The following is a 14,870-nucleotide window of genomic DNA, read 5'->3' as shown; positions in this document are numbered from 1 at the left end:
AAGAGCAGAGATCCCACACAGACCATTGCAAAGCTCTCCTTACTCCTTAAATCAAAGGCAATATGGCTCCTCAACTTTTCTTTATCTCTGGTCTTGAGAGAGGGAAGGGTCAGTCTCCCAAGAGTGAGTTTGAAAGCAATGTGTCTGTGTAAAATCAACCCTTCAAAATTCTCTTTGCAGAGTGGTTGGTCATCACTTTGTATTCAGTAATATCACTGATTTTAACTTCTAGGCATCAGCAGCACTGCTTCCCAAGACATGACAACAAAAACGATATTGCTTTATTTTTTCAAAAAGGAGAGTTATCTCTGGTTGAGAAGCATGGGTACAGTGTATGACTGGACTCCATTTTCCCTCTGTAAGTCTGGTGGTTACATAGAAATAAACATTACCAATTTCAAAGCCTCCATCAATCAAACCAGAAATAGAAGATGGTATTTCAAATCTTCTTTCTATCTGAGTGATGGAACTTTTCATAGTAACTCCACCTAGTGCCTTGCATATGTAGCTGAGTGAGAGGGCTGCCAAAAATATCTAAGAAAAAGCAGAAAGAGGGGGGAGAGGAACATTAACCAACAAAGTATTTATACTATTTATAGAATTCAATTGCTTTTATACACAATATTATTTGTTGGGATTTTTGTTATTACTGTTGTTGTTTTTTAATTAAAGTCTTTCCTTTGTAGCAGTTGATATTACCTTATCTCTTACTGTTCTGGTTGTACAGATAAAGTATAACTTTCTAATTTGGTAATCATTACAGCAGTAAAGTTAAAACAATTAGATTATAAACTTATTTCTACATGGATAATCTCAGTTAGCCATCACTTGAGCTTAAGTTTTGTTTCAGCAGCAGCCAATTCTAGAGATTGGCAGCATGTTTTCAACAGCAGTGTTTTTGAAAACCCAGAACAAATGTGGAATCTCACAAGTTAATGTAGGTCGCATACACAATACAAATGACGGACATTTGTTTTAAGGTCGTTTTTGGTCTCTGGTACTTTTTATTGCCATGAGGAGACACTATGCCTGAAGCATCTTATAAGGAAGATTTAATTGGGGCCTTGTTAGAGGGTTAGTTCATCACCACTATGGTGGGATGACTGGCCTAAGCAAGCAGGTATAGTGCTGGAACTGTGCCTGAGAGTGTGTATGATACAACCAGCAGGTCTAAAAAACAAAAGGAAGGAAGGAAGGAAGGAAGGAAGGAAGGAAGGAAGGAAGGAAGGAAGGAAGGAAGGAAGGAAGGAAGGGAGAGAAAGAGAGAGAGAAAGAAGGAAAAGTGGAAGTGACAGGGGCTTTCTGAAACCCCAAAGCTCACTCTCAATAACACACCTCCTCCAACAAAGCCACAGCTCCTTATCCTTCTTAAATAGTTTCAACAGCTGATCAATGTTGAGGTTATGGAGATCATTCTCATTCAAACTACCACAAATAAAAAGTTATCAATATAGTGAGTGATTTATTCTAACAAAACTTGCTGATTCATCTTTTATTTTGTCATTGATTCATCCTTTCTTTTCTAGCCAACATTCACATTAATAAGCAAATTCTTTTTGTTCCAATGTTAAAATGTGACATTATAGAATGTGAGTTTGTGTCACCCCAAATCCCAATGTCGAAACCATACCCACAGAAGTATTGGTGCTATGAGGAAGATGTTGATTCTTGAGAGTTGAAACCTCACATTGGGTTGATTGGCCTTGTGATAAGAGAAAACACAGTGCATGATTTCCTGGCTCTGTCATATGAATATTCTCTTAGAGAAAGTCCACATGCACATCCAGAAAGAAACCGACCACATGACCCTGGCACTGCTGGGGCCGTGACTTGTGCCTTGGGCTCCAGTAATGGGAAAAGTCAACTGCTATAGTTTAAGTTGTATGGTTTGCACAGTTCTCAACAGAACATACAGGTTAGAAGTATGTAAAGTGGTAAATTTAAAGTGGTGAGAGGAAAAAGTAATAAAACCTGCAGTTTACAAACTGTAGTCACAAAACTATCCTTCAAATATAAAAGAAAAAATGAGTATTTTCCTCAGATGAGGAAAATTTATGGGAGCTTATTACAAAGTGAGAGAGAAGGGTGGGAATATGGAGTCTGAAGAATGGAAATAAGAGTGTGAAAGATATGTGACACTGTATGTAGATGTACAAATCCATAACAAATTCAAGTGCAGTCACAAAGAAACTTAAATTATTAAATCCAAGTAGGTCAATCACCAATGCATAAAAACTCTGGCATAGAGTTTTTTTTTAATCCTTATTTATAAATTTCACAGCGAAAAAAAATGGATGATTTGGATCAACAGTAACAGAAATTTTACACACAGATAAGCTTATTATCACATTAAAATACATTTTTAAATGCAATTACAATGCTATTCCCTAAGAACATATGTGATATAAATAAAAGGAAACAAGAAAGAAATAAAACCATGCCACTATGAAAAGCACTGGACATAGACACAGACACAAAAGAACATAAGTAGGAAATAAAAGAAACACAACACACAAAGATTAGCAAAGTTGCACCAGGAAGTATTTCCTGATGGTATTTACTTTAATATAAAGAAATACAGCACAGGAAAACATGCTGGTTGGTTTAAAAGATAAAATTAGAATCAAACTGGGGCTGGAGAGGTGGCTCCGTGGTTAAAACACTGTCTGCTTTCCCAGAGGGCTAGGGTTCTGGTTCCATTACCCACATCATGATCACACTGCCTGTAATTCCCATTCCAGAGGGTCTGATGCCCTCTTCTGGCCTCTTCTGTCATCAAGCATACACATGGTACACAGACATATATGAAGGCAAATCCACTCATACACATAAAATAAAAGAATGATAATTTAAAAAGTAAAAATCAGCTAAGAGACTCACTATATGGCTATATCTACTAAGTATTGATGTAATAACCTCTTTTAGTGTTAATATGGAATTTATTTTCATAGATATCTGATAATAGTCACTAAGCAGTTTGACATGTTTTCTAAAACCTGTTTGTCACCTCAAACTTCATGTTTGAGACATTAAGTTTCATGTTTAAAGGACATAGAAATATGAAAGATTTCCTCCAGGTATCCACGCAGGGAAGCAAACCACATGGAAATAAGAATGAAAACCCAGTGCAGGTTGACCTTGTTACCCTGGATCAGACTTAAAGATGTCTAATGACAAGTGGTTAGGATAACTGAGACATAATACAATTCAAAAAATAATATTTCTAAACAATAATTAATCCAATAGTCCAACTCCAGGTGCTCAACAAAGCTTATTATGTGACTACATAGAACAATTTTACAAAGTACATATGACATAAGCATAGGTTCTATAACTAAACGGCCAAGAATCTAATGTAGTCTCTGACCCATAGCCTAGATGTCAATAAGGTATAAAGTAAATGTGGCATCTCTCCTAAGGATGGGTAACAGTCTAGAGAGATAAGAGTGTGTAATAATTATTGTGACGAATTTAGGTGAGGTCTGCCTCTACAAGAAAAGGTGGGCAATATCTGTTGTGCTTCCACAGATATGTCATTAGCAAAATCTATTCTCTTCTTTCTCAATGGAATGCAGATAATTGAAATGTTTTTTTCCATTGAGGAGAGACCCCTGCATGATTTATATTCCCAGTTTGCTTAGTGATGCCTGTGAGTACAGAGACCTCTGTGTCCTCAATACAATAGAGCTTAAAATAGATGATAGATAAATAGATGATAGATAGGAAGATGATAGGTAGATAGATTGATAGAATGATAGATAGATAGATAGATAGATAGATAGATGTTAGATAGATGATAAATGATGATGACAGATAGATTCATAAGATGATAGATAGATGATAGAAAAAAGATGATAGATAGATAAATGATAGATAGATATATTGATTGATTGATTGACAATAGATAGATAGATGATACATAGACATAGATTGATAGAGATGATAGATGGATTGATGATAGATACAAAGACAGAGATGATGATGAAAGATAGATAGATAGATAGATGTTAGATAGATAGATAGATAGATAGATAGATAGATAGATAGATAGATGATAGATAGATAGATAGATAGATAGATAGATAGATAGATAGACCGACAGGAGATAGATGTGATATCTAAGGACAGACATCAGATATGGAAGATTTCTAAAGACAGAAATCAGATAGAAAAGAAAAATTGGGAAAATCCTCTATGCAGACAAAAACCAAAAGAATGCAGCGGTGGTCATACATCTAACAAAATATTTAAAAATAGCAAGACAGCAAGACTAGTACACTATAGAATCAACAATTATAACACATATGAACTTGACAATAAAATTCCTAAGCACACAAAGCAAAGGGTGATAGATAAGAGAGAAAGATAGCAACACAGTGGCATCAGAACACGTGCCTGCTTTGCTTTGTGCCATGGAGTAATCAAGCATAGAAAAAAATGAATGAAGAAACAGATATGAGAGAAGATTTAGATAGGGAGAGATTTAGATGTAGATATAGATTAGATAGATAGGATAGATGAGATAGAGAGAGAGAGAGAAACAGAGAGGGGGGGATAGAGATATAATGCTAGAGAGACCGATAGGAGCCAGCAGACAACTAGAAACACTCCAATGAGTGACAGCTAAATACACATCCGGCAAACAAACCATGTCATGCCACATAACATGACTTTACACCCCAAACACACACAGAAACATACACAACTGCCTCCATCTCCAGCTTAAGGGTACCAGGAATCTTCTCTTCTGGAATGTGTGGGACCTTGCACTCAAATACACAAAACTATACACCAACACATGTGTATACATAATTTTAAATTAGTAAAAACAAAAAGTCCTTTGGTGGAAAACTACAATCTTTTCAAAACTTGGATTTATCTGTTTTTATTTTTCATTTCTAGTTTAATTTTGTATGCAAGAATAATTGGTATATTTTTAATCTTCTAAAAATTGTCTGCTGGGGAGATTCTTAAACCCAAAATGAAAGGATAATTTAATCTATGGAAACTAGTCCATCAACAATTCCATGTTAACAAATAAACAACAAAACTTTGTTATGATCTTAGTAAATACAGGAAAAAAAAACACATTATGTTGCTGAAGTTCAGTCTCTTGCTCTGTATTGTAATTCTGAGTGCAGGCCACCAAGACCTGGTTGCCCAGAGATGAGGGAGTCCACTCCTCCCCCTTGCTGGGCAGTGGTGGCGCACGCCTTTAATCCCAGCACTTGGGAGGCAGAGGCAGGCAGATTTCTGAGTTTGAGGCCAGCCTGGTCTACAGAGTGAGTTCCAAGACAGCCAGGGCTACACAGAGAAACCCTGTCTCAAAAACCAAAAGAGAGAGAGAGAGAGAGAGAGAGAGAGAGAGAGAGAGAGAGAGAGAGAGAGAGAGAGAGAGAGACAGAGAGACAGAGAGACAGAGAGACAGAGAGACAGAGAGACAGAGAGACAGAGACAGAGAGACAGAGAGAGAGCACTCCTAGACTCCTAGACTGAAGGGACCCTATGTTACCTTGCCCTCTAGTTATTTATAATTGGTAAATACAGATGGTGACAGCTAATAGCTGAGCAGAAGAGACATAGATGGGGTTTAGGGTTCCTGGGCTTTGTGTTGGAGGAGAAACATGAGAGGGAGAAGGAAAGAGAGGAGAAAGCTACTATGGATTAGGTGAGTCAATGGGAGTTAAAAGCAGCCCAGATGAAACATGGGAAATCATATGATGGGATTATTTGGGATTATTGGCTAGGAAATTGCCATAATAGCATAGAGTATAGACATCTGCCATGTTCTTGTGCTGATTAAGATTTATTATAAATATAAAAATTGTATGTGTGTCTTTTATACTGGAAATAAATGGTTAAAGGTGGGGTAGAAATCTCAGATGGGGATTAAATTTTATTACATTATGAAGTGCCATACCCTTTCACAATAAAAACAATGTGTTGGTCTGAATAAGAGTGGCCCTTATAGTGTCAGATATTTGAATACTCAGTCCCCATTTGACGATGGAACTTTTGTAGAAGAATTAGGGGATGTGGTCTTGTTGGAGAAGGTTTGTCACTGGGGTTTAGGCTTGACTTTTCAAAGGTGTAGGCCATTCCTAATTAGCCCTCTCTGCCTGATGATGGGCCCCAAGATGTAAGCTTTTATCTACTCCTTCATCCATGCCTGCCTGTCTTCTGCCATGCTCATTCCCACAAAGGTTATAGACTCTAACCCTCTGAAGCTCTAAGTCCCAAATATGCTCTTTTTCCTGTAAATTTCTTTGATCCTTTATCTAGTGATGCTTTATCATATCAGTAGAAAAGTAAATAATCCACACAGACTAAATAGAAACCAAAAAAAAAAAATGAGATACTTCAATAGAGAAGATATATATATATATATATATATATATATATATATATATATATATATATTCAGTCTTCTTGACCTGGAACTGTTGGCATTCCCTAGATGAGAAGGAAAGTGAAGGTATGTGCGTTCACCATGAACATCCACTACACTGCTAGAGACTGAAGGTAAGGAAAAGAAAGAGAAGTGAGAAAGGAGAAGGGACAAAAATCATCTCAAGTTCATATAACTCCAAGGCCAAAACAATCTTGAGCAGAAAACCATACCTCACATATTCAGATATCAGTATATTCCATTAGAATAATAACTAGACAAGGTGCACTATGGCATATTTGTGTGCATGTGTTTGTGTCTGTGTGTGTGTGTTACTTCATGTGTTGGTGTATACCTATAATCCTAGCCATTTTGAAGCTTGGACAACATACCAAGAACCTGAGAAATGAAAGGGGTCATGGAGAAGAGAAGTTGTAATGACATAGATTCATAGACTTACGGATCAACTGAATAGAGCAGAGATTCCAGAAACCTTTATGCTTGGACAGATGGCTTTCAGCAAGTGCCAAGGATGCACAGTGGTGTTGGGAAAGCTGAGTCATCACATTTAAAGGGATAAAGATGTAACCTTAATTTACATCATATAAAAATTAGGTCAATGAACTAAAGAGATAAGTTTAGGATCTAGTACTTCTAGAGGAACAAAAGATGGGAATCTTTAAAGTTTTTATAATTGTTAGAGTGTGTGTGAGAGAGTGTCTGTTTGGTGTATCTGTATGTGTGTATGTGTGTGAGTGTGTGTATGTGTGTGCATGTGTGTGTGTGTGTGTGTGTGTGTGTGTGTGTGTGTGTGTGTTATGTGTAGGCATTTACACCAAAGCACAAGCAGAAGTCAGAGGACAATTTTACTGAGTTGGTTCTATCTTTCCTACTTTATATAAATTCTGAGGCTTTAATTCATACTTTCAGGTTTTGGGGGTTATTGTTACTTTTAATTTTGTTAATGCAGTGTTTTATAATGATTTTTGTAGTTTGAACATCCTCATTACTCTTGATTGAAATCCCACTTGGTTGTACTGTCATGTTCTTTTAATGTGATGATGAGTTCTGCCTGCTAGCATTTCAGTGATCACTTTGGTTTCAACAGCCAGCAGAATTTTGGGATCATAATCTCATGAGTCATTATCTCATGTTGATATCAGAGAGTGACAGTGAGTGTGGAAGTACTCCTTCACTTCCATCTTTGACAGAGTTTGGAAATGGTTCTTTAATTCCACAATAAATGTTTCCTTGAATTCTTCAGTGAACAGATGTGGTCCTGGCTTTTCTTGAAAGATGTTATGATTCCGTTTTAATAGGTTGTGTCCCTCTAAGAATGTACTCCTGTTGTGTGATACACACCATTGGGAGAACAGGAATTGACAAGTGTTGGCAAAGATGTGCAGATGTTGGTGCTGGCTATTAAGAATGTAAAATGGTAATGTCATGGAAAATCTTACAGCGAGTCCTCTAGAAAGACATAGAATGACATACCCCAATAATCTTTTTTAGAATGTATTTTAAAATCTTCTAAATCAGGGTCTTAAAGAGATACTTCATGGTTGTTTCACTTTTATTTATAGATATATGGCATCAAGTGTCCAGGTTAGTTGACTCTGTTAGTATTGCTATAGAATTCCTATCCCTTTTGGGGTCCACAATCCTTGTGTCCATTCTCTGTCTCTCTCTGTCTCTGTCTCTGTCTCTGTCTCTGTTTCTCTGTCTCTCTCTGTCTCTCTCTGTCTCTCGCTCTCTCTCGCTCTCTCTCTCTCTGTCTCTCTCTGTCTCTCTCTCTGTCTCTCTCTCTGTCTCTCTCTCTCTCTCTCTTTCTCTCTCTCTCTCTCTCTCTCTTCTGCTCTTCTAGGATCTCACTATGATATCACTAAAGGAACTGTCTGAATAACTAAGGGAAATATAGTCCTAATTCCTTCTAGTATAGAAACTCTAGGAATACCTTACCTTTTATCCTATGAGGCCATCATTACCCACATTTCCAAAATTGACAAAGACATTATAAGATAAAACAAGGGCAGAACATAATCTTATGGACACATTGAAAAAATCAACAGTAATTAGCAAATTTAATAAGCTATGGAAAAATAATTAAACTCCATGACCAAATCCTATCTCAACTGTACAAGGTGATTCTATGAACCCTTATTGGCAGACTACAAAAGAATATACATATGTATACATGTAATAATACAGTGTTATAAAAAACTAAATTATTTAAATTGATAAAGCTTGTGCAGTAAAAACTCAGGCCCATTAATAATGAGTCATTAGGCCCTGCACCAGTAGAAAAAAGTAGGAAAAAACGCTTACCACTGCCTGTCAACAGTTAGCTGGACATCCTGGCTAATGCAATAAAACAAGAAAAGAAATAATGTTTTCAAGATTGGATGAGGAGGAAGATGACATTCAGATTACATGATAACCTTTACAAAGCATCCCAAAAGATTGCTAAGGAAATAAATGAAACCAGGAAGTAGTAACAAGAAGAGCTTAGATACAAGCCATTAGTTTCTACTCTATCATCACTGAACAGTGAACGTTGAGATGAACAAAGTAAATCAGTGTACTATTCTTATTAGAATCTATGAAAATTGGTTTTTATATAAATTTAATGAAGGCTGATGAAAAGTACCAATTTCAAATGAAAGACCATTTACAAGGCAAGTAATAGGGATTCTGTTTATGTGTGCAGGTGAAACTGAGTGTCGAAATGTCAGTTCTTCTCAACTCCACACACAGAGTTAACAAACTGCCCACTGAACACAACAAAGAATTTAATAGACATTAACAAAGTAATTTCAAAGTTTATATGAGAGGCAAAAGACACAGAATGAGGACTCTTACGTTGAAGGAGAAAATATTTAGATAACTGTCATTACCTGACTTCAAGACTGACTAAAAATCTACAGCAACAGGGTGGTTTGTACTAGTGGAAGAATAGAGAACCTCACCAAAGAGACATAATAATAAGTGTTAGTCATTATTGCTAATGTTTTTTTTTTCTATCTTTTTGATTAGATAACATGCTTTGCATAAATATTTAAGTCCTACTTGGTTCTGTTCTCAAGAAGTTCTGTAAAAGATATCACTTCACAATAATGCATGGAGATGAAATAACCGTTATGCAGCATAATGGCTCAGACATACATTGTAACTCAGCATAATATCCCAGAGATGCATTGTAATACAGCATAACAGCCTAGAGATATGTTGTAACACAGCATAATACCCCAAATATATATTGTCATTGCATTGTGTTTTCCTTCCACCTAAACACTATTCAGATATTTCATCAGAACAGACTTTGCAGAAGTCACTCAAAAAAAAAAAAAAAAACCAAACATATTTTATGTTCTTTGGATAAAGTTAAAATGGACAGGTTTTATTACAAAATTCTTGCCAATTTTCCAATGTCAATAAATACTCAAACTCCTGAAATACCACCAAAAAAAGAACTTTACCCAAATTTTAAAACACTTAAATCAAGATACAGTTGATGTGAAAGTTTTATACTTCAGTGGAAATTCTAATCAGATACATGTTGCTGTTTTAATTAACTGAACTCTTCTTTTATTAATTTTAGTTCAATATTTGACACTCATCCTACCCTGAATCCATCGCAGAACCTTGTCTTCTCTGGTTTTGAAGCTTTGCTTGAAGGCTGAGTTTGGTCCATGATTGAACAGTGGTTGTGATGAGAATGTCTGCAATCACTGTTGATAAATACCTCCTTTGAAATGACCACCTATCCTGAAAAAAAAGTTGCCATTTATTTTACATTAATAATATAACTTAGAAATGAGAAATGACATAATGTCAACCCCAACCATTCTGTCACTGATATTTATTAAGGGTTTAGGTCTCAAGCACTGAACTAGGTAAATCCTATAGACAAAATTGAGAAATTAAACACAGTGTCCTAACTTCAGGGAGATATTTAACTTAAAGTTGGTAAATTTATTGAAAAAATGTAAAAACCAGTAAGGTAAATAAGATTTATTTATATTAGATATGAACAAAAGAATTAAATTATAGAAACTAGGATTTTGATATCACTCTGCATTTCTAGGTTATATGGCCTAAGAAAGGAAATTGTGCATTAAATTGTCTTTAAAATTTTATAAAGTTCCAAAATGGGCTTTACATATAGCAGATACTCAAAATAAACAGAAAAACACATTCTATGACTTACAACAAGAACTGTATAAGATAGCTTCACAGAGGGGTAGATCTGAGTCATCTAAATTATCTATAGACACAGAGAAACATAAACATGACTAATAGATCTGCCTATTGTACAGTATGTTTCCTTTATAGTAAATGTTCAGTTGATTGCTATTACTTATATTAGTGACAATCTGTAAATTTGATTAGAATGCAGATTTAGTAAATTTCTGAACACCAATTCTAAAGGATGCATCAGGGCAGATCTCTGGCCACTTTCTGTCACAACAGTTTAACCAGCTAATGAAAACTTTCATATATATTTCTGTTGAAAAATACTTTACTGAATATATGTTCACATCTTTAACATAAAAGGAACAGAGTATAAAATGCTAGGTCAAGCCAGCCTAACATTTATACTCAATCTCTCTCAATCTCTCTCTCTCTCTCTCTCTCTCTCTCTCTCTCTCTCTCTCTCTCTCTCTCTCATACACACACACACACACACACACACACACACACACACACACACAAATAGTTTTGGTCTTAATTGGGTACTTTTGCATGAACAATCCTGCATAGAATTTTGCCATATTTTAAAGAGTGACCTTGGTAACCAAAAAAGGCCACAAAAGTGCAGACTATTTAAAAAACAACTTAGAGCAGATCACGCGTTGACACTCCAATGACATATTATGGCCTCACCTAATATAACCTTCACTATTAACTCACCTATGCCCTCCACTGACAACCCAAGCTTTCTGGCATTTGGCCCATGATGGTCATCAGCCACAAAGCACCAGCAGCCTTGGTGTCATGAATAAGAAATTTTCTTAAGCACAATCTATGAATAATGAGGGATGACTGTGTACATTAGTCATTATTTTTCCTTTTCATGTGTGTGTGTGTGTGTGGTCTTCTATGTGCAAGCCCAGGCTTATGCATGTGGGTGTATATATGTGTTTGTGTACATATTCAAGTATATTGTAAATGCATGTGTGTGCATATGAGTGTGTATATGTATGTGTGTGCATGCATGAGTGCATGTGATGTTAGAGGACAATCTCAGCTGTTGTTTTTTTGTTGTTGTTGTTGTTGTTGCTTTTTGTTTTAAATGGGGACTTTAAGCAGCCTGAAACTCACTAAGAAAGCCAGGCTAGCTGGCCAGAGAGCCCCAGAGATCTTCTTGTTTCATCTAGGAAATTCTGGGATTATAAGCATATACCATCACACCCAGATTTTTTTTTTTTTTGAAATGTGGATTCTATGGAATGATTTCATGTCCTGTGAATGCAGGTTTAGTACTTTTCCATTTGAGTGAATACCTTAACCTTATGCATTTTGAAATCTATTACTATCACACTACTACATTATACTTGGTTATTGCTGTACTTGGTAGTATATGACTGTAATCCCAGCAGTTGTGTGGAATAGGAGTAGGTTTGGCAATTCAAGGCCAGCATTAGCAATGTATAAAATGTTCTAGGCTAGAACTTTTTATACATTGCTAAAAGCTAAGTCAGTCTGACTATAAGAATTTGTGTGGAAAAAAAGCAATGTATTTATGTATTATTACAAATATATAATTTTACGCACACATATGTATGATTCAACAAAATATTGAGGTATCATCACTCATATAAATGTGAATACATATAAACATATGTAGAGCACAAAAATGATGCCTGTGTATAAATAAATGAACTCCAGTCACTCCATTTTCTTCACAAGTTTTTGCCAATCTTGTACCCAGCCACTTCATTTTAGCTCTCAGGTGGGGGCAGGAGCCAAGAATCAATCATATGTTGTGTTGAGGTTATAATAAGTATAGCAACATTTTCTCATGCATGTCTTTGTTCAGTATTAAACATTAGGAAACAGCTTTTACTAAGTAATGTCAAGTAGGCATGGCTTGTGTAGTAGAGTGTCTTTTTTTTTTTTTTTTTTTTGCTTTATACATAACTTTTATATATATTCCCAAACTCCTGAGGACAGCTGTCTCAGCCTTTTCATTCTTCAATGGATTAACTTCCTATTCTCCATCCTTGCCTGCCTGCCCATTTATACTCTACCTGGCCTTAGAATCTTTCAGGGATCCCTGTACCATACAAAATGCAATTTATAGTCTCCATTACGTGTCTTCACAGTCTACACCCAGCTCTTGTTTAAAGTTTTATTTTCAATTCACTCACAGAACGTCCTCCATACATGGAGTCCTGCTTCAAGTGGAACACTGTCCACCCTTTGGAAGTTTCTTTCTAACCTGAAGTATCCCTCAGCATCTCTTTTCAGTGTTGCCTTTCCTGCACTGAAACAATCACTCCATGTCTCATATTCATGGAGTAAATATACCAGTCAAGCATCACATTCTCTATTTCTCTCTGTTCTCAGACCAACTAACTGTGTATACTTCTAAAACAACAAAAGTTTGGAAAGAAAACTTGTTGTTCCCTGTTTCTCATAGACATTAAGCTGCGAACTATGACTAACCTGGGGGTAAGAAGATCAGTCTGGATTTTAATCATATGATAAAATATATCTGTACTTTGGAACTTGAAGCTTTATTTGGAGGTATTGGACGTATTTTTATCTAAATTTGTAGGGTTTTTTGGTTCTAAATGTCTTAAACAATAATTTTAAACAAAGAATGTTTACAGATGACCACAGACATCTGAATGTACAATGCCAATCTTCCCTGAGGTGAATGTGTCTTCTCAGAATGATTGCAGGGAAGCAGTGCCAGCCTCTGCTTCTATGTGTCTGCATTTATTATTCATGGGTCACAGGAATGCAACACAGACAAGGAGCCATTGCCCAAGGAATCAAGGAGGAAAAAGGAAACAGGACACACCTACATCTGTCCTGAAGAATTGGGGACTCTGGAGCCCCATCTTATTTTGAGAATAAAAATTTGCTTATCAACTTTGCAAACAGGAGAAGAAAAGCTGCATTCCTGGGGATCCCCTTGTGCTGGCAGCTATGATAGTCATAATTTTAAAATCTGGAAAGGAGATAAAGCCATCAGGAAAACTCTTCCCATTCCCTCCATCTGAGTCACACAGAAGTTGGCATCTGAGGGGGAGCAGAGTCTGCTCAGAGACTGTGAAGCCCTGCCTGTTCCTATTTATCATCTAACTCAGCAACACCTTTTTTAAAGGTCAGAGGAAGTTAAAAAAAAAGGAGAGAGAGAGAGAGAGAGAGAGAGAGAGAGAGAGAGAGAGAGAGAGAGAGAGAGAATGAATCAATTCTTCATTCTGTGTGGTTGATAAAACAATTCTCCATAGTGAATGATAAGGAGGTAACCCATGGTTTACTCTCCCAGACTAGAAGTTCAATTTTTCTAAACAGAACTAGGAATTGATTTTCAAACCCTATTTCAAATTATCCATTACTTGCTATAATTTGGGGCTGTGGAAACCTGAGGCACATCTGTTGCCTGAAGGGATTGGTAACAGGTTCTGAGAGCTGCACAGAAGAGCCAAGCCACACAACTTATACAATTTTATGCCAGGCACCACGAGCACTCCCATATATTCCCTCTGTATTGAGAAGAAACACTGAAGAAATGATCAAAATTGTCACAAAGCATCTTACCTGAACTCAGGCTTCTACAGCAAGTGTGTACCTTACCTTACTCCAACCTGTACCTGCTCTGAGAGTCACACTTTAAAGCCTCTCAGCTTTTTTTTTTTTTTTCAGTTCAATGATGATTAACTATCTCTTCAGGCCACTCTCCTACACAAATAGGAAAAAAAGAAAGAAAGTACAAATAAAAATAAAAGAAGGCAGAGTGGGCATCTTTCTCTTGTGACTGATTATAGAGGAAACACTCTCAGTTTGTTTACAGTTAATTTAATATTGGCTCTAGGTTTTCTGTCTTTAGCCTTTATTGTTCTGAGGCATACTTGATGTATTCCTGATGTCTAGAGGATGTTCATTCATACGGATGTCACACTGAACTCTGCAAAATGTCATTTCATCATTGAAATTATTGTAAATGAATGGAATAATTAATAAAAATTATAAAAGAAAATATAGAATTTAAGACTAAAAAGAAATTATCCTGTATTTTCTAGCCTCAAGTTATTCATACTATGTATGACATTTATTGGTTTACATATGTTGAACCAACCTTGCCTTTGACCAAGGAAAGTAGCTTGGTCACAGAGAATAATCTTAATACACACCTGAATACAGTTTGCAAGTACTTTGTAGAGAGTTTTTGCATGTCTGTTCATCAAAAGACTTGATCTTTATTTTTCTTTTCTATAGTGCTATAACCTGGTTTTGGTATAAGGACAAA

At 36.1% G+C, this 14,870-nt stretch overlaps 1 protein-coding gene across 1 annotated transcript in view; it reads right to left on the bottom strand.

Moving 5' to 3' along the window:
• Positions 1-14,222, bottom strand: part of LOC117715788 (solute carrier organic anion transporter family member 1B2-like) — a 30,507-nt gene extending 16,285 nt beyond the window's left edge. The window contains exons 1-3 of the mRNA XM_076940965.1: positions 14,162-14,222; positions 10,011-10,153; positions 393-534 (exon numbers count right to left, since the gene is read on the bottom strand). Coding sequence (XP_076797080.1) covers positions 393-534; positions 10,011-10,079 — 211 coding nt within the window. The 5' untranslated portion in view covers positions 10,080-10,153; positions 14,162-14,222. The remainder of the gene's footprint in view (positions 1-392; positions 535-10,010; positions 10,154-14,161) is intronic.
• Between the last annotated feature and the right edge of the window lie 648 nt (positions 14,223-14,870).

Source organism: Arvicanthis niloticus, chromosome 9 (genome assembly GCF_011762505.2).
Source record: "Arvicanthis niloticus isolate mArvNil1 chromosome 9, mArvNil1.pat.X, whole genome shotgun sequence".
NCBI classification, from domain to species: Eukaryota; Metazoa; Chordata; class Mammalia; order Rodentia; family Muridae; genus Arvicanthis; species Arvicanthis niloticus.
This window is presented reverse-complemented; position numbering and strand designations above follow the sequence as displayed.